This window comes from Candoia aspera, chromosome 3 (assembly GCF_035149785.1).
Source record: "Candoia aspera isolate rCanAsp1 chromosome 3, rCanAsp1.hap2, whole genome shotgun sequence".
In the NCBI taxonomy this organism is placed as follows: domain Eukaryota; kingdom Metazoa; phylum Chordata; class Lepidosauria; order Squamata; family Boidae; genus Candoia; species Candoia aspera.
This window is the reverse complement of record NC_086155.1, coordinates 207,509,391-207,533,228: the sequence shown is the minus strand read 5'-3', so window position 1 is coordinate 207,533,228 and position 23,838 is coordinate 207,509,391. Positions and strand designations below refer to the sequence as shown.

The 23,838-nt window shown below is 48.6% G+C and overlaps 1 protein-coding gene across 1 annotated transcript in view; it reads left to right on the top strand.

The window, feature by feature from the left end:
* The window catches only part of ARHGAP39 (Rho GTPase activating protein 39), a 129,149-nt gene that overhangs the window by 100,413 nt on the left and 4,898 nt on the right, over nt 1-23,838 (top strand). The window contains exons 6-8 of the mRNA XM_063299725.1: nt 7,524-7,616; nt 16,801-16,874; nt 22,786-22,985. Of these exons, the coding sequence (XP_063155795.1) occupies nt 7,524-7,616; nt 16,801-16,874; nt 22,786-22,985 (367 nt within the window). The remainder of the gene's footprint in view (nt 1-7,523; nt 7,617-16,800; nt 16,875-22,785; nt 22,986-23,838) is intronic.

The following is a 23,838-nucleotide window of genomic DNA, read 5'->3' as shown; positions in this document are numbered from 1 at the left end:
AGAGTGAGGTTGAATGGGCCTTAAGAAGCATTGCTAAACAAGGCAGCAGGAGACGATCTGAACTGTTCAAAATCTTGCAAGATGATGCTGTCAAGGTAATGCATGCTATATGCCAGCAAATTTGGAAAACACAAGAATGGCCATCAGACTGGAAAAAATCAACTTATATCCCCATACCAAAAAAGGGAAACACTAAAGAATGTTCAAACTATCGAACAGTGGCACTCATTTCACATGCCAGTAAGGTAATGCTCAAGATCCTGCAAGGTAGACTTCAGCAGTTCATGGAGCGAGAATTGCCAGATGTACAAGCTGGGTTTAGAAAAGGCAGAGGAACTAGGGACCAAATTGCCAATATCCGATGGACAATGGAAAAGGCCAGCGAGTTTCAGAAAAGCATCTATTTCTGTTTTATTGACTATTCTAAAGCCTTTGACTGTGTGGACCATAACAAATTGTGGCAAGTTCTTAGTGGTATGGGGATACCAAGTCATCTTGTACGCCTCCTGAAGAATCTGTATAACGACCAAGTAGCAACAGTAAGAACAGACCACGGAACAACGGACTGGTTTAAGATTGGGAAAGGAGTACGGCAGGGCTGTATACTCTCACCCTACCTATTCAACTTGTATGCAGAACACATCATGCGACAAGCTGGCCTTGAGGAATCCAAGGCTGGAGTTAAAATCTCTGGAAGAAACATTAACAATCTCAGATATGCAGATGATACCACTTTGATGGCTGAAAGTGAAGAGGAACTGAGGAGCCTTATGATGAAGGTGAAAGAAGAAAGTGCAAACGCTGGTTTGCAGCTAAACCTCAAAAAAACCAAGATTATGGCAACCAGCTTGATTGATAACTGGCAAATAGAGGGAGAAAATGTAGAAGCAGTGAAAGACTTTGTATTCCTAGGTGCAAAGATTACTGCAGATGCTGACTGCAGTCAGGAAATCAGAAGACGCTTAATCCTTGGGAGAAGAGCAATGACCAATCTCGATAAAATAGTTAAGAGCAGAGACATCACACTGACAATAAAGGCCCGCATAGTTAAAGCAATGGTGTTCCCTGTAGTAACATATGGCTGCGAGAGCTGGACCATAAGGAAGGCTGAGCGAAGGAAGATCGATGCTTTTGAACTGTGGTGTTGGAGGAAAATTCTGAGAGTGCCTTGGACTGCAAGAAGATCCAACCAGTCCATCCTCCAGGAAATAAAGCCAGACTGCTCACTTGAGGGAATGATATTAAAGGCAAAACTGAAATACTTTGGCCACATAATGAGAAGACAGGACACCCTGGAGAAGGTGCTGATGCTGGGGAGAGTGGAGGGCAAAAGGAAGAGGGGCCGACCAAGGGCAAGGCGGATGGATGATATTCTAGAGGTGACGGACTCGTCCCTGGGGGAGCTGGGGGTGTTGACGACCGACAGGAAGCTCTGGCGTGGGCTGGTCCATGAAGTCACGAAGAGTCGGAAGCGACTAAACGAATAAACAACAACAAGGCATCTCATATAAATTTAGAAAGTTTTGCACAGTTTCAATAAAATATGACCATGTTTCATCCAGTTTGTCCATACAGTTGGTTTGTATGGATGATTTTTGCATAATATCTTCCATAATTTGTGACTAGGAAGGAAGGGGACAGGTATACAGATTTTCAACTCTAGGAATCTCAGTCTGCCTTTTGCTTCCCTTTCTGACTCCTGAGATGAGAAGAGGACCAGAAGTCTTTTCAACCATCTTGCAGGTTTCATCTCTGAGGATTCTGCCTGTCCACTTCCACCCTAGAAATACAATCAGTGATGCTTTATCATTTCAGTGAAAGTCCAGAGGTTGTAAAGCCCAGTTCTGCATCTATTGCCACATTCTGCTTTCTCACAATCTGCAGAATTCCCTGATGGAGTGGTTTGGGGTTTCTAACATGCTTAGCTTGCTGGAAGAACATTGCTGATACATCCATCCAGGAAGCCAATTCAGTCTCTTCTGCAGCTGCAGCAATTCCTACTGTATGAAAACAACATTTAGGGTGTCTCCGAGTCCCTTTGAATGGGGGATCAGGAAGTAGAGTAGCTGGCCTCACAGTATGTTACTTAACTATTCCTGACTGTAGCTGCTTCTGAGCCTTCCCAGGGCACAGTAAGGAGGAGGGTCCCATCTAGAAGTTCAAGAGTTGCTTTTAGGCGACCACCTATCCCAAGCCCTGGACTTCTGTTCCATAGAGCTTGATGTTGCCTACAGACTTCTTGCCCAACCTGGTGCCCCAGACTTGTTTCAGTTCAGCCATGCTGGCTGGGGATTATGGGAAATTGCAAGCCAACATATTTAAATGACAGTGGGTTGCAGAAGACCACTTGGCAGTAATCAGGGAGCTTCAGGATTTAAGGCAGCTGCATCTGGTGATGCCCAGGGTTAAGCCCAGGTCCACCAGGATGCAGAGCAGATGATCTTGGAGATATTTATATCCTTCCTAGAGAAAGAGCAAGGCCAGGTTTGCCACACCTTGCTGAACCACAGATTTCCTGGACCTAATCAAGTGTGTTGTGTAAACCAGCCTGGGAATCAGTCTTAGTATTTAGAGTGCAAAAGTAGTTTGCAGCTTGAACCCTCCTGGGACAATCCACCAATCATCTCCACATTAAATAGTGCTACATTCCCCAGTACTAGGATGTATGTCCTAAACCTACCTTTTATTCTCCACTTTGCTGCAAAGTCAAAAAAGTGGGGCAAAAGAGAGGGCAGATGTGGGATAACCCCTTTTAGATGCCTGCAGGTGATAATGCTTATGTTCCCCAGAGGACCAGAATCTCTTGGAAGTACTTGAGAATCTGGGAATCCTGAGACATTTAAGTTGAGCAAAGCAGGGACTCGGCCACTCTTCCACTGAGTGATAATTGTCTGGAAATCTTCATAAAAGCAGATCACAAGATTCAGAGTTGTTTTGGCTCAGAAGCAGGCATTCTGAGGTTCTGATTTTTAGGACATCCTGTGGGAGATCTGGAAATGCAAATCGCTGCTCCTCAAGACATGAGAAAGCTTTTCTTATTTTCTCCTGTTGTTGCACAGGACTTGGATCCTGGCAAGGACATGCTGGGGACACAATCCCAGGCACAACAGAGGCTGGCTTGTTCAGGGTTGGACTCAGTCCTTCCTTGCCACTGCCATCCCACCAGTCCTGGAAGGCCATGACATTACAACCTCTGTTCTTCGTTTGTGGCCCTTTGTGATGCGAGGTTGTGGGTGGGCTGTGCGTGGGCGACGGCAAGTTGGCAACAGGCCTTCTCTTGTGTCTTGTGCCTTTGCGTTTTGCAGCAAAGACTCTGGGCTGAGTTTCCCCAGCCTCCCTCCCCAGCTTTAATTTAACCATTCAGCCTTGATTTAACCACAAGGAGTCCCAAGTCGCTTCTTTTTCTCAGGGACCATTGTGTGTCCTTCGCATCATCTTTGTTTTTCGAGAGTCGATGGGTTTTATGCAAGAGGATACAGCTTGCTCTCCACCTGGGGGAGGCCCAAGAAGGTCAAACTGGCAGTGCTGGTGTATCAGGAGCTGGAGAAAAGGCTACCTGGATGAGGTGTCTTCTGCCCAGGGCCTTCTAACATGAAAGTCCTTCTTGACAGGCATATTCCTAGGGAGGGAATCTGCCTTGCCTGTGACTAGCTTCAGATTACTGCTCTGAAGCTAGAAAAGCCAGTAATTGCTCCTTCCTCAGGAACCCTTGATTATCTCTGCTGGCTGCCTAATGGCAGCCTTTAATTAAGTGGCCAGGTTCCTGGAGTGACCAGGCATTAAATCAGGATGGAGGTCCCACAGAAATGGCCTGGTCCTGGGCAAACTTCTTGCAAGTGGCCCAGGGAGCCCTGGGCAAAAATCAAGCCTTGGCTGGGTTCACACATGGGAAAACCTCCGCCTGGTTAACACAACCCACGATGGCGTTCATAGAACGTGCAGTGGCCTGACGAAGAACGGTGCTTCTGTCTGAGCATGCTTTATTGATCCAAAGCCCTGGGATGCCACTTCCCATTCAAAGGCCTGGTTCACCCAACTCATTAGGACCCTGGCTTGCTTCCCACAGCACCCTGAACCACCACTGGCCCAACTCCATTTTAAGCCTCCTTTGTGCGAGCCCAGCCACCTGTGTGGAGGCGGCAGGGGGAGAGGGGAGGTCCAGTAGCTTGGATTGACAACTAGGTCTTTCTTGTGGATCTTCAGAGCCTCTCTTTTGCCTCAGTTTCTGGCTTGGGGGTTGCAGGAACTTGTTGCATGCAGGACACCCCCAGGACATGCAGCAACTGGAAGTGAGGCGGCAATGTCCAGCAGGAATTGCAGGTGCACGGGACAGGGGACATGGGACCAAAACACAAGCAGCACGCCCATCCGTGTGCAGCCTGCAGAAGGGCCCGCTATGAGCCTTTCCAACGCAGGGCTGAGCTCTTGGATCAACAGCCGAGGAAGGTCTGGTCGTCAACTGCAAAGTGCTCCTAAGTGGAGTGTCTTGTTTTGCCCACAGGAACGGATATCAGCAGTTCAGTGGGAAGAGATGGTGCCTGTGAGGGTGGAGCTCAGCTGCCTCAGGGCCCAGGCGAGGGGCATTTTGTGGGCCTTGATTGCCACCGAGGAGCCTGTTTGTCTGGTTCTGTCCGATACTGCTGGGGTAAACTATGAGACAAGGTAGAGCTTCCTCACAAGCTATGCAGATAGGGAAACCCTTCTTGAGGAGAGAGAAATAGGTCAAATGGGGGCAAAGGCTTTTTTTTTTCCTTAAAGGCTTAAAACAGATTTGAGTCTTTTTAGTTTAAGAGAAACTAAAGCAGCCGCAAGAGGTGATGACAAAGTGATGAAAAGCATGGAGAAAGAGCATTTATTTCTTCCACACACTATTCTGGAAGTTGATGGCATCCAATGAAAATGGCTAAATGTTCAGAACACACAGAAAATGCACATTCTCTTGCAGAATGCCTCTGTAGTACAAGTCCCGTGATGGCTGCAAGGCCCAGATGGCTTGGAAGGGAGCTTCTGCACCTGCAGATTCATGGAGGAGGACAAGGTCCATTCCTAGTTGTCGGTCCTGTTTCAGATGCTGTAAGAGCATAAAAGGAGATGTTCTTTTGCCCTTCTGGGCTGCTTGCAGGCACATCCTGGAGACATCTCTCTAAGTCACTGAGGTCGAACCTACCTGCCTGAAGAGAAATGTGGTTACAGCCTGGTCTCAACTAATTGGGATGGATCGATGATCCCAATGATCTCTGGAGGTGCATGCCATGGTTGAAACCCATCCGTCTAAACAAGCCAATGTTTTCTCTCTTAGAACCCAACAGTTTGGCCACCAACTCAAGAGGTGATCTAGCTAATGTCCAAGACCAGTTTTACCTGCAAAAATGTTAGCAAAACTCGTTGCAGCAAACTATACTCTGGATGGAAATCAGTAAGATCTGGGTTAGATGGGAGAAATTACGTTTTCCGCTGCCACCCACACACAACTCAAATTTCATGGTTCTCATAATTGCCCTCATGATTCCTTGTAGAGCCTCTGTTTGGTTTTCATTTTCTGAATGGGAGGGCAGGAAAGCAATTGAACAACAATCTCTTTGATTGGTAATTGAACAACAGTCAGAATTTTTAATTTTGCCCTTCTCCTTGGGGGAAGATCGCAGGCAGTGCTCCTCAGTTATGACCAAGAGCTACATACATTAACTTATGCAGGTCTGGTCCACGTGAAACTCATTTCTTGTACACAGTTGGAATCCGTGCAGGATTTGTCTTGGTTAACCTCTTTTCTTCATATGCCAGTGTTGGAGGCCTACACCATCCCCTGTTGGTACCAATGAGGAAAAGCTGAGTCCAGCCATGTGCGCAAAGTGCCAGTCCATTTCTTCACCCTATGCTGTACTTGGAGGGGACCAAATGTTCTGTGTTTGGGGGCCAGCTCATTTGGAAGAGGGCTTCAAAGGCTCCCGTTACCTTCCAAGGATGGACATCCTTAGAACAGCATGTCCTCTTTGAGGACAGTGGAAGTTGTCACCGAAGGGTGGATAACTGCCCAGAGTTCCCTGATGGGAGGAGATGGGTGAGGATTAAATCAATCAATCAATCAATCTTCAGCAGAAAGCAGTCCTACAGGCTGGATTTAGCCCACAAGGGGCCTAAATTAAAAAGAGTAAAATGACTGCCCCCCACTGTCATGAAGCACTCTTTTACCAGCAAGGTAGTTGAATCTTTTGCAGAATTGGAAATAGGAAGACTTCTACCCCCTTGTCTGTGTGTGCAGAAAGTCCTGTTTCTGTTAAACTTAAGGGGCCATGGCTCATATATTTTTTAATTTAGTGTGGTTCCTTTTGCCGGTCTAGTGAAACGGTAGGTGGTCTCCCTTGGTGGGGCAGGTTTCTCCATGCTTGAACAGTTCCTTTGCTCTCAGAGTGACAAATGTTTCCTTAGGTGACAACTTCCACTGTCCTCAAGGAGGACGACCATGCTGTCTTAGGATAAGTCTAGCATGTCAGGAAAGGCTATTAAATACACACGCACACATACGTACTTTCCCATGCTGGTACTCCTAGGACATGTTTCTCAACCATGGCAACTTTTGCTGGCTGGGGAAGTCTGGGAGTTGAAGTCCACACAGCTTAAAGTTGCCAAGGTTGAGAAGCACTGCTGCAATGCATTAATCTGGGGAGAAGCAGGTCTTTTTCCTAGCAAAGTAGGGGGGTAGGAGAAAATGCCCTCAAAGTTTTCCTATGCCCGTCCTCAGTTCCAACTCACTCCCCTATTCTTTAATTCCAGATCCAGTCTATTAAAGACGTCTAAATCAAGTCTCAATGGCATCATCTGTAAGGTGCTCAGGTCATACCCAGCTTTATTATATGGGTGGGAAGGGAATATGGATGTGTGGACTTCAACTCCCAGAATTCCCCAGCCAGCCAGAATTCCCCAGCCAGAATCCTGGGAGTTGAAGTCCAGACATCTTAAAGTTGCCAGGGTTGAGAAACTCTGTCCTAGAAGAAGGGAGGAGTCAGGCCTTCAAGAGTCCTATTCCCCAAACTATTTACCCAGCATCATTACCTTTATTTGCCATTGCTCTTAGCTGTTCTCAGTTGCCTTTAGGGCCCTCAATAGGTAGGATGACTTCATTTTGCATCATGTGTGCCATTTTGTTATCATTCCCACTCACTGCATGTTCCTTGACTGGATACCTACAACTCAGTGATTGATCCAGCAAAGACAAGCTAGAGGTGGGGATGATGCCAAATTGGCTCCAAATTGCAAGATGGATTTTCCTGCCCTTGAGGAACTGCTAACTTTCCCCTGACATAAAAACTAGGCTGTTCAGCACATCTTTAGGGTAGATCCTCTGTGGCTTAGAGGCCCAGGGCTGACTCCCTCCTTCCTGGGTCACCTGGGCAGATGGAAAAAGGCCTGTGTCCTTTTAAAGTTCATTTTTGGGAGGTATGAAAATTGGAGATTTGTATTTTCCCCACACCCTCTCTGACTTTGTCTTCCATCCCATTGTCCTCATCCTTCTCTTTGTTTCTCAGTTACTCAGCACATTAAAGAGCTCCTGGAGAGAAACAGTAAGAAGAAGTCCAAATTGAGAAAGAAACCCAAGCCTTATATTGAAGAGCACGATGGTAGGGCGTGAGATCCAAATGCTCCTTTAGCACCTTCTTTTCCCTAGACTAGCCACCTTCTCTGCAGCTCTTTAGCCTCTTCTCAGTCTCCCCTTAACACGGCTTCATTCTTCTCCCTACTTTTAACTGCTAATTTTGGATGCTCCTCTCTGTTGGCTCTAGATCCCATCTCGGGGGGCAGGGGGACCCACTGCTGATCACCTTTTCTCCAGCAGGTGCCGACCTTGGTCCAACCTTCCAAGCTGCAGTTTTGCTAATGATCCAGTGCTGGCTCTGCCTCGGGCTGTGCTCTGCGAGCATGGACCTCCTCACGGGGGAGCCAGTGATGCTGGGACCTAGGGTGGTGAAGGGGGCTGGCAGTTCTCCCATCCAGGAAGGGGACAGATCCTGCTCCCCCTTGTCCTTCATCTGTGTCACACCAACACACCGATGAAGTGTGTTCACATGTGACATGGCTGTGCACAGTGAACCTGTCGCCAAAATGCGAACTTATCTGTGGAGCCAAAGGTTACCACCCAACCCGTATTAGGATTGCAGACTTTAATGTGCTAAGTACTTGACCCAGCTAATTGGAGTAATCTTGACAACAACCCTGTTAGGTATATCAGCCTCGATATCTGCCCTAGGCAGAGTGCAGAGCTGGAGGGGGCTTGGGGAGGGCACCTGGGGTAGAAGCAAGGGTGGGGGCAATGCCTGCATGTCCTCCTGCCTGCTCAAAGGTCTGGCCAGAAAACAGAAGCTTCCATGGCCCAGCCCGCCATCCTTCAGGTAAGAAACTGATCAGGTGGCAGGCCTAAGGAAGGTCTCTCTTCTGCTGGCACTCAGGGGCATCAGCATCCTGTAGAACTCTCAGTGATGTCACAGCATGCGTGACCTCACTTGCTCCAGCTGAGGATGCCCATGGGGAGGAGGCTGGCTTAATAAGTGCTCCCAGCACTAGGCTTTACCAGCAAGAGATGCTCCATCTAAACCTCCCGGAAGAGAAAATCTCTCTCCTTCTTTGCCACAGATGGCAGGGTTTGCATGCTGGAACAAGGATTGTGGAGAAATGCTGGTGGCGCCAGATTTTCAGGCTCTGAACAGATGTTTGAAGAAGGCCAGGCTGTTTGAATGAATCGGAGAGAGGTGCTGTGCAAGGTTCAAAGCCCTTCTGAGTTGTGTTTGAAGCTTGCATTGCCCTAACATGCAGAACAGAGAGTCGAGTCAATGCTCAAATGACGCAGAGTATGTAATCTGTGTCATTTGCGTAATGACTACACGATGCATGTGGCATCACGGCTCCTAGGGGAAGTCTGTAGCATTGAGTGTTTTGGGTTTCCTCCACCTGCTTTGAGCCATTTGGCTGTTGGGTCCGGAAGTAGAGCAGTAAACAAAATAGATGGAGCTTCTCTGAGGAACACCTACAATTTGGGGGCCTTCTTACTTACTGTAGGGGTGGCAGGTATAAACTGTAATGATGCATGGCGCACTGAAAAGGGCAGGGCAGGGTCTTTCCCCCTTTTTTATATTTGAAATGGAGCCCCAGAGTCACCTGGGGGGAGATTCAAGGCAGATGAAATAATTCTGCAGACAACAGTGTATAGTTAAATTCATTTCTCGGTGGGGTACCAAGTGTTGGATAACTTTATGGGAGATAAGTCTGCAAAGGGTCTTCCTTTCCTACAGATTCCCAGCAAGCAGGCCTTTGGTCACGCTGGCTGGAAACTTTGGGAGTCGACTTCTAACATGTCTTGAAGGTGCCCCAGTTGGGGAAGGCAATTAGTAGGCCTGGTAAGGGGCTCCAGATGTGCTAGGAAATCCTTAGAAAAGTGTTTCTCAGCCCTGGCAGCTTGAAGATGGGTGGACTTCAACTCCCAGAATTCCCCAGCCAGCACATGTTGGCTGGGGACTTCTAGGAGTTGAAGTCCACCCATCTTCAAGCTGACAAGGTTGAGAAACACTGCCTTAGAGGAACCACGAGGCTGCGGGCAGAAACTTCGAAACGCTTTCTGCCAGATCTGGTATATATGGCCTTGGAAGAAGTTGGTGACTTTAGATTTTATCCTGCATTTCTACCAAACTTACCCAAAATGGCTGTAACTCTCCAGCTGCCAATCTGCAGCTTCATTGCAGCTGTCTGAACTGGGTTTCTGCCCTGTTAAAAATGCAGATATGGGCAAAAGAAGGTTGTGAGGGAGTTAACTGAGGCCAGCTCATGGGTCTGGGTTGATGTTGGTGGTTGGTTGCCAAACTGTTAACACTTAACTGCAGTACCTCTGCATTTAAAATAGCTCTAGGCTAAACCCAGGAGCAGATGCAGAAGTTTTCTTTTTCTGTATTCTTCTGGCTTTCTCTACCACCCTTATAAAGAGTATTTGTAAGTGTGTTTGCAGAAAACCTTTCTTGCTTTTAACTCCTTATTGCACAGGATTGGTGTATGACATTAATCTTTGAGCAGAAAGTTAATCTTTAAGCATGCCCTTTGCAGACAAACTCCTGTTTCATAGCTGAAGCAAAGGAAAAAGTTTGTAAAGAATGGATTTTAGCATCTATTGCTCTGTTGGAAAGCTGTCTTAATATCCAGGAGTGTCTGGGGGGTGGGGTGGGGCATCAAAAAAGGTCAAGATGACTTTTTTGGGGCCCCCTCCTGACATCTCTGCTCAGCTTATTAGGGAATTGGATGTCTTCCCCATAAATAAGGGCAGATTTGAATACTTTGGAAAACAGAATTGCAGTAGCTGATAATGGCACTTTTAAGGTTCTGTCTGCATTCACCCCACACGCTTAACATGGCAACTAATTTATGCACATGGGGCATTCTCTCTGTGCAACATACCCCAAACAAACCAACATTAAAACTAACCACACATAGCATATAAATAGTAAATAGCAACTGGGAAGAAGCAGGTGAGGATCAAAAGCATGCTCAGTGGTGTGTCTGCACACATGCGTGTGTTCATTCTCTCCTGTCTCACTTGGAGAAAGATTGCCCCCACCTAGTGGTCCTTAGTAAGAAAGAAGCCCCAGTATGGGAATTCTTTTCTAAGCTAAATAACAGTTGGGGAGGTGAGGTGGGGCCTTTCGCCCCATCATGGATCAGCTGCTCCTACAGCTAGGGTTACTGGATATGGGTGGCCAGGCTGTTTGCTACAAATTGAGGATGCAAATTTTTGCAGTCCAGACCTGGCAGCCCCTGTGCCCAGGTATAATTAAAAAAAAATGTTTCCCCTAAGCATGCCTTCATGTCCCTCTCCACCATAAATGCTGTTCAAATGCCCTGAACTATCAGTCCTTTTGGAGTGTGATGTATTAACCAAGAAAGGCCTCCCTCTGTTTGACTCTCATCTGGGTCATCAGCTGCCTGGAAGGCTCTGCCTTCCACACCCTCCTGGGGGGGGGTGGGATAATGTACCTGACCCACCTTACAGGTGGGGAAGTTTGCAGGTGATGGTCAATGGGTAGAACTTTGATCACAACCTCTTGGCTGCCATCTTGATTTTTTTGACCACACCCTATGGACCTCTTTGCTTGCAAACTTGGTGTAAGGATTAGCGCAGTGTTTCTCAACCTTAGCACCTTTAAGATATGTGGACTACAACTCCCAGAATTCCCCAGCCAGCCAACTCTCAATTCTGGGTGTTGAAGTCCACATATCTTAAAGGTGCCAAGGCTGAGAATCACTGGATTAGAGGAAGTGAATACATAGAAAGTATCTGGACACTTTCCATCTCTGTATACATGGTTTTAAAATTCTTTCATGCGTGGTTGTCCAAACTATGATTTGGGACCCTGCAGTCTAATGAGCAATTTGGAGGGAGGGAGAGTCACTTCAAAAGAACGTGAACAACAATATGGATCAGCCTTGTATAGGCTGAGTGGAAGCACAGTCAGGACTCCAGACTTCGCACCTGGTGAGCCCATCATAGGCATTTGCTGTACCACGAAGTTTGAGAACTCCTGTGATGCACAGATTAAAATTCAGCAAGTGCAAGGGGCTTATTTATTACTTGCCCAACCCTAGCACCCATGAAATTATTTGTTTTATTCATTGGAAGCAGGGAGGCTCACGTAAATTCATTTGTAATTGTAGCAGGTCCCATGGTAGAATGTGAGAATCACTGTTTAATGGGTTGTCTGGGTCCAGCCATGCAGAGGTGCTGATATGAACACCTCTCTCTGCTGGAGAGGCCAGGAGTGACCCAGGGCTGGGTTCACACCCCTTGTTTAAGGAGGCCAGTTGAAAATGTAGGGCCTGCATTCACACAGCACATTAAACTTGACATTTTATTTTATTTTATTTTTATCCCGCCTTTATCATTTTTATAAATAACTCAAGGTGGTGAACATACCTAATACTCCTTCCTCCCCCTATTTTCCCCACAACAACAACCCTGTGAGGTGAGGTGGGCTGAGAGGGAGGGACTGGCCCAAGGTCACCCAACTGGCTTTCATGCCTAAGGCAGAACTAGAACTCAGAGCCTCCTGGTTTCTAGCCCAGCACCTTAACCAGTAGACCAAACTGGCTTATCACGTTGTGTGGACGTGACTCCTGATTTCCCATTTTGCCCTCTCCGTTCTGTGTCAGATACGCTAGCGACAATATGACCAGGCTGTTTCTGAACCTCTCCTCCTCCTAGGATTTAGCAAAAAACATTGACCAGGTTGTCCCATTAGCTGCTGCTAATTGAAAGCAGAGCTGGGTGCTCCTGAAGGCTTCCTGTCGGTAGCTCGTAAGACAATCGGAGCCTCCTTGTCCAGTTCACAAGAACTCTCTCCTTAAGCGATTTGGTTGCTCCCTTCAAAGGAACACAAAGGGAAGCCCTCAGAGATGGTGCAAGATGAAACTTCCGCCCTGATAAAAAGGGACTGAAAAGCGTTTTTGTTCAAATTTCTTCTCAACCTGCTTGAGAGTGAAACGGGTGGGTGTCCTGGAGAGATTTTCCCACCCTTATAAAAGACAGCCTCTTTAAGCTCAGTAACTTCAGCCCTCTTTTTCATGTTAAATAGTCCCAGGTAATTTTAGCATAAGAAAAGAGATTCCAAAAGATCTTGTATTGGGTGGGCCTAGTGGATCTCTGAAGAATGTCATTCAGGTCCAGGACTGCAGCTTCCCCAAACCCCTTTCCCCTAAGTCCTTGTCTTTTGAATGTTGACAAATCGGCCTCCAGGAGCAGCTCCTGTACTGTAGCAGGAGAATCCTGTGATTTCCTTCTGGTATGCACAAACCTGTAGTGTCCCTACAGGTTGTCTCTCTATGTTCCCCTCTGGCTTGCCTTGAATCTTGATTCTGGGCTTAAGACTGAAATGGGGCAAGGCTGCTGATGGCTCCTGGCCTCATGTTTGGTTATTTCCTTATCTGGACCTGGCAGCAGGGGAAGAAGGTCCATTGAGGGCTCCCAGGAAGACACCTGTGGGCGTCCACAGGGTCGGGGGCCAAGTAGGACCGTGCATGGCTAGGACACCATTGCACAAGTGTGGTGGATGATGGTGTCTGTGGCTTCCACCAAATACCTGCATGATTATCTCTGTTTGACCCAGGTGGCTGTTGTAGGTAGCCCCTCACATCCTTCCCCTGAACAATGGAGATTTACAGTAAGGGGGCAAGGGGGGAATTCTCCAGGAAAACATTTTAAACCCTTTTGCCTTGTTAGCGAAGCACCAGTGTCACAGCCGGAAAGGGGCTAGCTGAGAGAGGGCCTCCAGCTTCAAAGCAACTTTTGTGAAGGGTTCCATTCTTCCCTTTCAGTGGTGCTGGCCACGTTGACCTGGGGCTGATGACTCCCAGGCCACCCAAGAACTCCAGGGTCTGTGGGATGCCACCCCTGCGTCAGTGGCCTCCTGTACTTGGTCCCAAAGTCATTTGTCCATTCACGCTAAGAGTTTGCTGAGCTGAGAGTTTGTTTTCAGTTCAATCCTTTTAAATTCTGCAGCAGAATTCGGAGTGTAGAATGTTCTCGGCTCATCGCTAGGACTGGGAACAGCCCTCGCCTGGAGAGCTTGGAGGAGTGTAGACCTTCTCCAGTCCGGTGGCCCCTGTACTGGAAAAGGCTGTGCAGGGCGGGAGGGCACCCCGCTGAACGTGCCGCTGCTCCCCGTTCCAGCCGGGCAGCAGACCGGAAGCTGGGGCTGGCCTGGATGTGGGACACATTTGGCTGCTGCCCCCCTGCCGGGCTTCTCTGTTTGGGATGCTCCTGTCCAAGCAACAGGGCCTTGCCGTGGCTTTAACTGCATTGCTGGACCAGGGGGGTTGGGGTGCCGGCCGGTCAGTTCGGTCCTTTCCAAAAAGTGCCATGCTTGTGGTCTGCTGGGGAGACTCAGAGGTCACCCTGGGGGTGGATCCTCCCGACCCTTGCAGAACGGTACCTTCTGCTGTGAAACAGGAGATGCATCCTGAGGCTTGCTCCACTTAAGTCTGTTTCCTCCATTCAAAATGGGACCCGAGAAGGGTTTTTTTTTTCTTTTTTAAATTCACACACAACCTTCCACATTTCCCAAAGGACATGGGAGGGATGAAGCAGGTATAAGGAGCCAGGTAGTGCTTTGTGCACAAATGTCTCTGAATTTGGAAGGAAATGGTCTCCTGGAGGAAGCCTCCTGCTGGACTGTACTACTTAAGATGGTTGTGGGGGGCTCAGAGGGTGGAAATTTCCACTGTGTACACCATCTCTGCCCAGCTTTCCGCCTGACCTAGTTTTCTAACTGCGAGGACCCCTCCTTCTTTAAAACATGGTGTACTCCATTATATAATCCCCCGTCTGCAGGCTGAGAGGGTACAGTCTCGGTAGGCTGCCACACTCCTAGGCTACCCAAGATATGGCCATCACGCTCCAGCCAGCACTCTGTTGCTGCAGAGAGAACAGAATCCTTGACTAAATTAGAGGGCCTCAGTGCTGGCAGCTTCCTCTCTGAAGGCCCCCCCACCCCAGCTCCCTAAGCTGGTCCTTCCAAGTGTGTGGCAGGCAGGCAATTCACAGAATTCCCAACCAGGTTTTGGCCTGTGGGGACCTGCAGGGAGTGGGGGCCAGCGACATCATGCGCATCATGACATCACTAAAGCAAATTGTCTTTTCTTTTAAAGGGGGAGGACGCACCTAGAGTGCAATAATTAGGACACCCGGGTTTAGAATATGCTCGCCATTTTTAACCCCCGGGAAGTGCTGCGGTTCAGATCTAAAGCTGAAAAGTGCTGATGCTTCCTTGCAGACGTTGGGTTCTTCCTGACTGAGGATGGTCACTGCACACCTCCTGGGAAATTGTGTGCTTGGGGGGAAGGGGCGTCAGTGGGGAGGCCACAAAGTGCTTGGGAATCAACAGGAATCAGCTGTGGGGTTTGGGGGCCTACTAAATGGACAGATGAGGTAGAAGAACACCTGTTGCCCTGTTCTCCAAGCTTTGCTTTGGGGTTGTGGACCTTTCATTACTGAACTGGGAGTAATGCTCAGTAACTTCTGAGCCACACATACCTGCCACCTTGCAGAGACTTGGCTCTGACAGGATTGTTGTGAGAGGGAAAATCTGAGGAAGGAACAATATATAAATTCAGATATGTATACTGAGGAAGATCAACTACTTGGAGGCCAGTGTGATGTCCTGGACCAGGCTCCAGTCCCCGTCAGTCATGGAAAGTCCCTGCAGGGCCCTGGGCCAGTCCTCCTCTCTCAGCCGCAGAGCCAGGGTGGGTCAGCAGGGGAGGACTGGGCCAGGAGGGGGGAGACCCAGGCTCAGATCCCCCCAGAGCCACAGACGCTCCCTGGGGGACTCGAGCGCCGGTGAGGGGTAGTGGTGAAGGTGCTTGATGAGGAGTGAGAGATCCCATCTCCAGCCATGGGAGCTCCCTCTTAGCCCAAAGTACCTCGCAGGGTTGTTGTAAGAAAAAGAAGCACTATATTCATTGCCTTCAGTGCCCAGAAGAAAAGCAGGATATAAATCTAATGAACAGATTTCAAAACTCTGAAGTTGAGAACAGAGCCAGCCCGGAATCTGCTTCACTTTTCCACTTCTACCATTTTGAAGGTGTCACATGGGATGACCCGGTGTGAATGCCCCACATGACCCCAGGCTGAGGTGAGCATATGGACTGCACAGTTGTTCTATGGTGCCTGCCTGACTCCATCACAGGATGGAACAGAGGTATAGGTAGTCCTTGCTTAATGACCACAATTGGGACTGGAATTTAGGTTGCTGAGCGATGCGGTCGTTAAGTGAATCGACCTGATTTTACAACCATTTTTGCAGTGGTCATTAAGCGACTCACATAGTCGTTAAGCAAACCACATGGTTGTTAAAGTGGATCATGTGGTTCCCTACTGATTTTCCTTACAGAAGCTGGCTGGGAAGGTTGAAAATGGTGATCACGTGATTGCGGGATGCTGCAACTGTCATAAATGTGCCGTGGTCGCCAAGCGCCTGAATTGCAATCATGTGACCATGGGGACGCTGCAGCGGTCATAAGTGTGAGAAGCAGCCGCAAGTCGGATTTTTTCAGCGTCGTCGTAACTCTGGACAGTTGCTAAACAAACAGCCATTAAGCAAGGACTACCTGTAGTCTAAATTTGCTGTTCCAGTTGGAGTTTGCCTGTTGGAATTAAGAAGAGGCATTAGACCCGTCACGTCGTGGCACAGCCAAAGATCCCAATTCAGTGGTGCTCTAGCTGCACAGCAGAACTGGAAGGGTCCCCTCTGCCAGCATCCTTGGAGAACTAACTCTACGCCAAGCAGCTGCTCCTAAGCTAGGCAATGGGTTGGAGATGCGATCTGGGCCAAGACTAATCCTGCGTTCGTGCTTGTGACCCCAGAGTGCTAGTTGTAGCCCTCCGGATATTTGGTGAATTTGAAATGAATGGCCAGAGTGAGTTTCATAGGAGGAGCAGGACGCAGAAGAAGAGGGTGCCAGGTGGCCAAGAGTGGACTTGATGGGACTGCAGGGGATGCTGCTAGGATGGGATCTTGTTGGAGCAGAATCTCGGCCCCATAGAGCCCTCCTTGGGTAGCGGCCTCAGGGAGCTACTGGAGGCAGCCGGGTGGAGGGCCTGTTTGCTGTGGGACCTACCTGGCAGGGCACCTCTCTGCTTGCGTGGCTTCTCGGCCAGCCGCTTGGGTCTCTCCTCTTTGCCTCTTCCTCTTGGGGCGTCGGCCCATGAATTGTCCTGGCTCTGACTTTCTCTCTCTCTTTCTTCCTCTCTCCTTCCTCCCTTCTCTCTTGTAGGGGTGGCGGTAAGCACTTACGCCAAGTATTGTTACAACAAGCTCCAGAAAGCAGCGTTGACTGGCGCCAAGAAGGTATCTTCCCCCTCTCTCCTTTGCGTTGTCCTTTGAGGTGGCGTTGGGAGGCTGGAGCTGGTAGCCAAATGGGCACGGGGGCATGGGGGCGGTTGGGTCAAGCGCTGAAAAGCTACCCCAAGAAGGGTTTCAGAATCCTGACCCTACGGAGCCAGTGTCAGCGAGCGGGCCGGGACAAAAGCATCCTTCTGACCACCATCCTTCTGCTCCAGATGGGAAAGCTGGTGATTTTAGCTCAAGGGCGTCTTCCTGTCCAGATGGTATTTTGCTTCCCAGCAAGGTCCCTTCCGACTGTATGATTCCGTAATTCCCATGCTTCAAGAATATGTAGGAGGTCTCCAGGATTAAGAGGACACAGAGAACTCCAGAGTCAGGGGCCATCAAAAATGTCCTGATGGCAGTGGAGACTGGGATTTCGTTCATTCATTCACTCACTCACTCACTCACTCATTCATTCATTCAATTTATACAACCCCCCATCTCACATGTGTGACTCTGGGTGTCTCACAAAGTTAAAAAGCAAAACCCAAATAAATAACAAAAAGCAACGGTAAGAAAAACCAGCAAAAGCAAATTAAAGCGATTGAAAAACAATTAGCCATTTCACCATAAAACGTAAAATGCGGGAGAGTACCAACCAACAGAACGATACAGCCATCTCACCGACGCCATGCCTCTGAGGGATCCCCGGACTGATGACAGGCCTGTGTCTTCAGGGTCCTCCGAAAGGCCAATAGGACTTCTGTCAGAAGTAAAAAGGCGGCTGGGCGTTGATCCCACCCTTGTGGCCCCCATCTTGACATTTTTGACACGCGCCTTGCAGATGCTCCTGTGCATCCAGAACTGTATGTCTGGCGAGAGGGTAGTGAAGGAAAAGCAGAGAAGTCCCCCCAGTTAGGCCAGTGTTTGAGTCACGAGGTCTGCAGGGAAAGGCCTTCCCAAGAGGACAGCAGAAGTAGGAAGAGGTCGGGGGCTCATGCATACGGGGCAAGGTTGTACAATCTCAGGTCCATGGTGATGCCCGAGCAGGAGTGTGGCAAGATCCAGGGGCTGCTTTGTCATCCTCCGTTGCAAGAACAGTTAAGGGGAAGGGGAAGAGCAAAAACAAACAAAGCAAAATATAAATCTAGAAGATAAGACAGGGAAATATAGAGCAGATGTTAGGCCATGTACGGTTTGAAAATGATTTGGGAGATGCGCTTTGGATCTCGAAGTGCATGTAAGGTACCATTAGTCCTTGAACTACTGTAGCTTGTTTTTTTTTCCTAAGTTCCACACTGATCTGAAAAAAAGGTGTGGCTGCTTGAAGAGTTGCATTCACTTTCATAAATCAACTCTTGAAAGCAGAGGCGTGTGAGTTTAGGGTTGCTTTGCAGCCTGAAAAAAAGCTTTAAATGAAAAGCAGAGGAGGGTTTTGCTTGAGTGAGGTCCAAAGCATAGATACTGTCTTTCTGTATATCTGTCTATCATGTCATCCATTTATTTTATCTGTCTCATCCCTCCCTCCCTCCCATCTGTTTGTTTTATCTGCCTAGTTGTCTACCCACCCACCTATCTCTGTCTTTAACCCAAATAATAATCATAATAATCATAAAAAACTGATATGCCACCTGACTCTCAGTGACTCTGGGTGGCTCACCATAATTAAACAAAGAAATCACAATATCTATTCAATCCATTTTATCTATCTAATTCTATCTATGCTATCAGTGCCTACACCTCCCATGCCAGTGGGATTTGTGTAGGAGAACCTTCCTCTGGATTGCTGCCTAACAGGTGAGGTTCCTGTTTGGGTTTTCCAGCCTGAATTCGAGAACGTTTGTTGCCAATCCTGTGGATAACGTGCCTTTCCGATGTTGGCTCCCTGCAGCTATACTGGGGATATGCTTCTGGGAATTGCAGCCCCACCATCTGGAGGGTGCCATGCTGGGGAAGGCTGTGCGGTGCCATCTACACTGTCCTTGCGTCACTCTTAAGCAAACGCCGGTGGAGTGCGCATAGGGCGCCTTCTCCACCGCAGCTGTGGCCTCTTCCCAGTTGCTAAGCTCTGCGTTCAGGCAGCGGAACAGAACGTGGTGGCTCACGGACCTCCTGCTTTCATCAGGACAAATGACTGCAGCTCCTGGTTCCCCCCACGTTGGCAGAATTAGGAGGGGGAGGGGAAAAGAAGTAGAAGGCTGAGCAAGAATAAAAGGTATTTATTTTAAAAGCAAGGTGGCAGGAGAAGGGAAGACCCATTTAGGAAACGAATTGCAGAGACTGCGTGAAGTTAGTCTCTCTCACTCTTTGGGGACACAGAACAGGAAGCATGGTGCCATATGCACAATGCCCACTAGGTTCTCTGCCTCACCTGCCTTCGTTTTTGTGATGATTTGTGTCATTTAAGAGAATGGGAAGGTGGCATCTTGCAAAACAACTGGCCAGCCCCTGGCTTCCTCCTCCTCGAGAACTAAGAATAGGCCTGATTAGCATATTGACTGGCAGTTGGCTCGCCTAGCCACATCAGCAGAAACAGCAAAGGTGCCTCGGGTGTGAGCATCCTCTGGGCTCTAGAGGGAGGTGGGAAGCAACTGCTATTGTGGTACCCACTTTGTGAATAAGAAGTCAGAAGTGGCTGGGAATCCAAATACCCAAAAAACATTTGCCTTCCATTACCAGCTTCTTAGTCCTTTAAATCTTCAGCAGAAGTTTTCTTCAGCTTCTTCTACTGGAGGTGCATGGGGTGGGGGGGGTGGGGCAGGCCCACAACTAGAGTCTGTGTCACCTGGGGCAAACATGGATTCTGCACCCATTTTGGTGCCCCCCACAGCATGGCACCTGGGGCACATGCCCCGTTTGCCCCCCCCCCCAGTTGTGACCCTGTGTGTGTGGGGGGGTGCTTCCTCCTTGGAAGACCCTCCCACATAACCTGAACAAGTACTGAGGCTGTTACTACAGGTAGTCCTCACTTAACAACCATTTGTTTAGTGATGGTTCAGACTTAAGACAGTGCTGAAAAAACCAGCTTACAACTGGTCCTCACAACTGTCATAGCATCCCTGTGGTCACATGATCACGATTTGGGTGCTTGGCAACCGGTTCACATTTATGACTCTCCCAGCATCCTGTGGTCACATGATTACCATTTTCAACCTTCCCAGCTGGCTTCTGGCAAGCCAAATCAATGGGGAACTGCATGATTCACTTAACAACCACTTGGGTTGTTTACTGCCCATGATGATTTGCTTAACGACCACCAAAAATAGTAAAATCAGGTCAGATTCACTTAATGACCACTTTGCTTAGCAACTGAAATTCTGATCCTAATTGTGGTTGTTATGCAAGGACTACCTATAGTTCTAAGCCTATGATTGATTTTGATTGCAATGCTGTTTTATGAATAGATCATTCTACAGCATGATAGATTTGGGTTTTGAGGCCTCCTGCTTACTGCTTTGAAACCTTGTGATGAAAAGTGGGCCAAACCACTCCAAAGATATGTATATCAATGTGATACGGAATCTCAGGTGCACCTTCAGAAATGCATTTTCTTGCCCTGGTTGTGGGTTTCCTGGGCACATCTGATGGGACTTTTGGGTCTGATTCAGCGAATTTTGCATTCCAGCTGTAGAAGTAGGGTTCAACTCAGGGTAGAGCCAGGGTGTTGGAGGTCAGAGGTCCCAGGTGCAACCCTGGCATTTCCACTTAGAAGCATTCCAGAAACCAGGCTGAGAAAGCTATCGGGGGGGGTATCAGTGGCTTGAGAATGCATCTTGCAAATATTGGACCTCTCAGGAGCTTCTGATAAGGCTGGCCCCAATATTCTGTTGAAGCATTTGAGGGGGCTAGACATGGAGGGGGACCACTTTGGTTTTATTCCTACATTTTGGGGCAGCAGGAGAATTCTGCTCAGCCTCTTGGGAATTGTTTCAGAGGATCCTGCAATGGTCATCTTGTCCCCCTTGTTACTTAACACCTGTGAAGCCATTGGAAAGGGTCATGAAACGTAAAAATTGCCCCCAACTGTTGAAGACCCTCATCGTGGTCAATCCATCTTCGTTGTCCCTGCAACTTAAGGTTGGATGTCTCAAGAGCGTTTGCAGATCTCCGGGCTGTAAAGGCCCAAAGTGAATCTGGGGGAGACGAAATTGTTTCTGGCTGCAAGGACTGGATTTCAGGGTTTGAAATATGCCTGATCTGGACAAGACCATGTTTCTTGCAAGGATCAGTTCGCAGACCTGTCTGTCTGTCTGTCTCTTAAACACCCACACAGAGGCGATATATCCCTGCAGTCCATTGCAGCTGAAAATGTTTTAAGAAAACCAATTGTGTCTTGCATGCAGAGAATCAGGAGTGGCGGTCTTCTGCAGAATTCGAAACCGGGAGGGTAGGTGGGGTTCTTGCAACAAGCACTGGCAGAAAGTCAGAGGAGGCTAGTCTTTTCTGCATTAATAATGGAAAAGGATGAAATTTTAAAGCAGGGAGGCCCATAAGCTTGCCCTGGGTGCGTGCATGAAGAGGAGAGTGTGAGAACGGGGACTCCTGTGTCCCAGCTTGCTCCCTTGGGTAGACTTCACCCCCTCAGCTTCAAGCATGAGGGACAGAGAACAAGAGCAGACTCTTCTGTTCTTTGAAGGGTCTGGAGGCTGCCAGGATGAGCAGGGCATCGGTAGCTTTTCTCCATGCCATGACCAGGCTCATGTTTGTTCTCCCCAACTAGGGGAGGGGGCAAGTCCCAGGGAGCAGTTGCCTAGTTTGGTGCTCTTCTCCTACACCTGGCACGGAGAAGCAAAGACAATGGTCCTCTGCAGTCCAGCCAGTTCCCACAGCCGTGGAGGTGGGCGTTCCTTCCAGTTATACAGGCAGATGAGGCCTGGGCACCAAGGTCTGTCTGAAAGATAGTCTAGTCCCAGCGACAGCAAAAGTCCTGGCAAGAGGAGGGGCAAAGGACCAGTGGGAGAGCAGAGCCAACACAGAACACTCTGGCTTCTGGAATTGCACAGTCTCAGTCCAGCGCGAGGATTGGCAGCGCTTTCATTTTCTTAAACTACCTTCCCCTCTTCTGCAGAGTTTCCACCTCCTCCAGCTCTTCCTCCACCCTTACCTTCAGGTCATCTGAGCTGATGACTTCCTGGCGAGGGGGGTGCCCTCTGTGTCATGGGCTGCTTCCCAGCCAGTGGCCGGCTCAGCCGTCTTCCATCAAAGTTGCCGTGAAGGACAATACGCCATTCTTGTGTGAAGGGGCTCCCCCTGTCCTTGTGGAAAGCTGCCCGTTCACCATCTTCATAGGCCTTTGGTCATCTCTTCCTGCCTACCTGCTAGAGTCAGGCTGCCTCTTTGTGGCCAACAGCTGGATTGCAGCAGACAGTTCTTTGCACGCTCCTGGATTCTGAGGTCAAAGAGATGAAATGTGATTAAAAGTTGGCTGTGAACACCATGGTTTAAGTCTGTCCTTGAGATCCACTTTCCTGAACATGGATACTAAAGATGTCTGCAGTCCCTGTCGGTTTGTCAAAATGCCAGGTAGGCCCCTGTCACTGGGAAATGAATTGGAACCCAAAACATTTAAGACTCTGCTTTTACATAATTTCTGTGGCGCTACTGCATCCAGATGCTGTTTGCAGTTCTGGCTACCACACTTAGGGATGGCTTCTGCAGAAGTGGAGAAAAGTGCAGAAAATGAACCTTTTCCTGGATTGACCAGAGCCCCAACCTAAGTTCACACATAAATGCTTTTTTTCCCTACACACAGCCTGATCGCTCTTTCCATTGTTGGTTCTCTCACTGTGGAAATCTAGCTCATACGCTCCTTGCGGGAATGTTGGCGGTGATGGTGCTAGTGACTGCTCCAGCCCCTTGGGAAGCCATTCCGGCCAAGCCTTGTGACATCCGGTTAACGCTTTGCTTGTACCAAATGCATTCCTTCCCGTAGGGCCTGAAGAAGCCAAACATCGAAGAGATTCGCCATGCCAAGAATGCCGTCTTCAACCCTTCCATGTTTGGAAGCTCCCTGCAGGAAATCATGAACATGCAGAAGGAGAGGTACCCAGACCGCCAGCTCCCGTGGGTGCAGACCAGGCTATCAGAAGAAGTCCTGGCACTCAATGGAGACCAGACCGAAGGCATCTTCAGGTAATTGACACCTTGAGGGGCTGCACTTCCTCCATCTGAGGGGCTCCTCAAGTTCAGTGAGCGCTATGGAACGATGGAGGCATTGCAGTTGGAAGGATGGGCTGGGGTAGTGTTTATACTACATTCTTAAGCTTGGGGAGAAATCAGGGTTATGGCAAGCAGGACGTGATGCTTGTTCTGACGATTCTTGATCTGTTTTGAATACAGTGAAGGAGCTAGGAAAAAGTCAGATTGGACAGATTGAGGAGCAGAAGTGCTGGGATACTGGGAAATCCCCTGGGGTGATGGGGGTGGGGGTGGAACTGAAGGAAAAGGCTATGAGAAACTGGAGCAAGGACCTGGTCTTGAAAAAAGAGACAGAAGGAATGAAAAGCAGAGAGAAAGCAGGCCTGGCTTTGCAGGTGTGTTAGCAAATGAGCTTTCTTAGTTGGACAACAAGGAATAAATTAACAGTGGAGTTGAAAGGGACCACAAGACTCTGCAGGGTGCAGGAAAGCCAAGTAAACCATCTGTGGAATGGCTACCCAGCCCCTTCATTAAAACCTCCAGAGATGGAGAACCCATGACCGCCATCCACTTAGATCTTACTATCTGGAAGTTCTAGCTTATATTTAGACAACTTAGCTGCAACTGACACCCATTATCACTGGTTTCTGTGGCCATGGAAAATAGTTCCTGGCCATCTTCCCTTCTCTCTAGATTCCCAGATATGGTATCTTCCCTCCGTCGTCTTTTCTCCAGACTGAACATCCCACCTTCTTCAGCAAATCCTCTTGGGCATGTCCTCAAGTCCCTGTAAATCATCTCCTCTGAACTTGCTCTAACCTGTCAATATGGGATAGGTCCTGTTGTT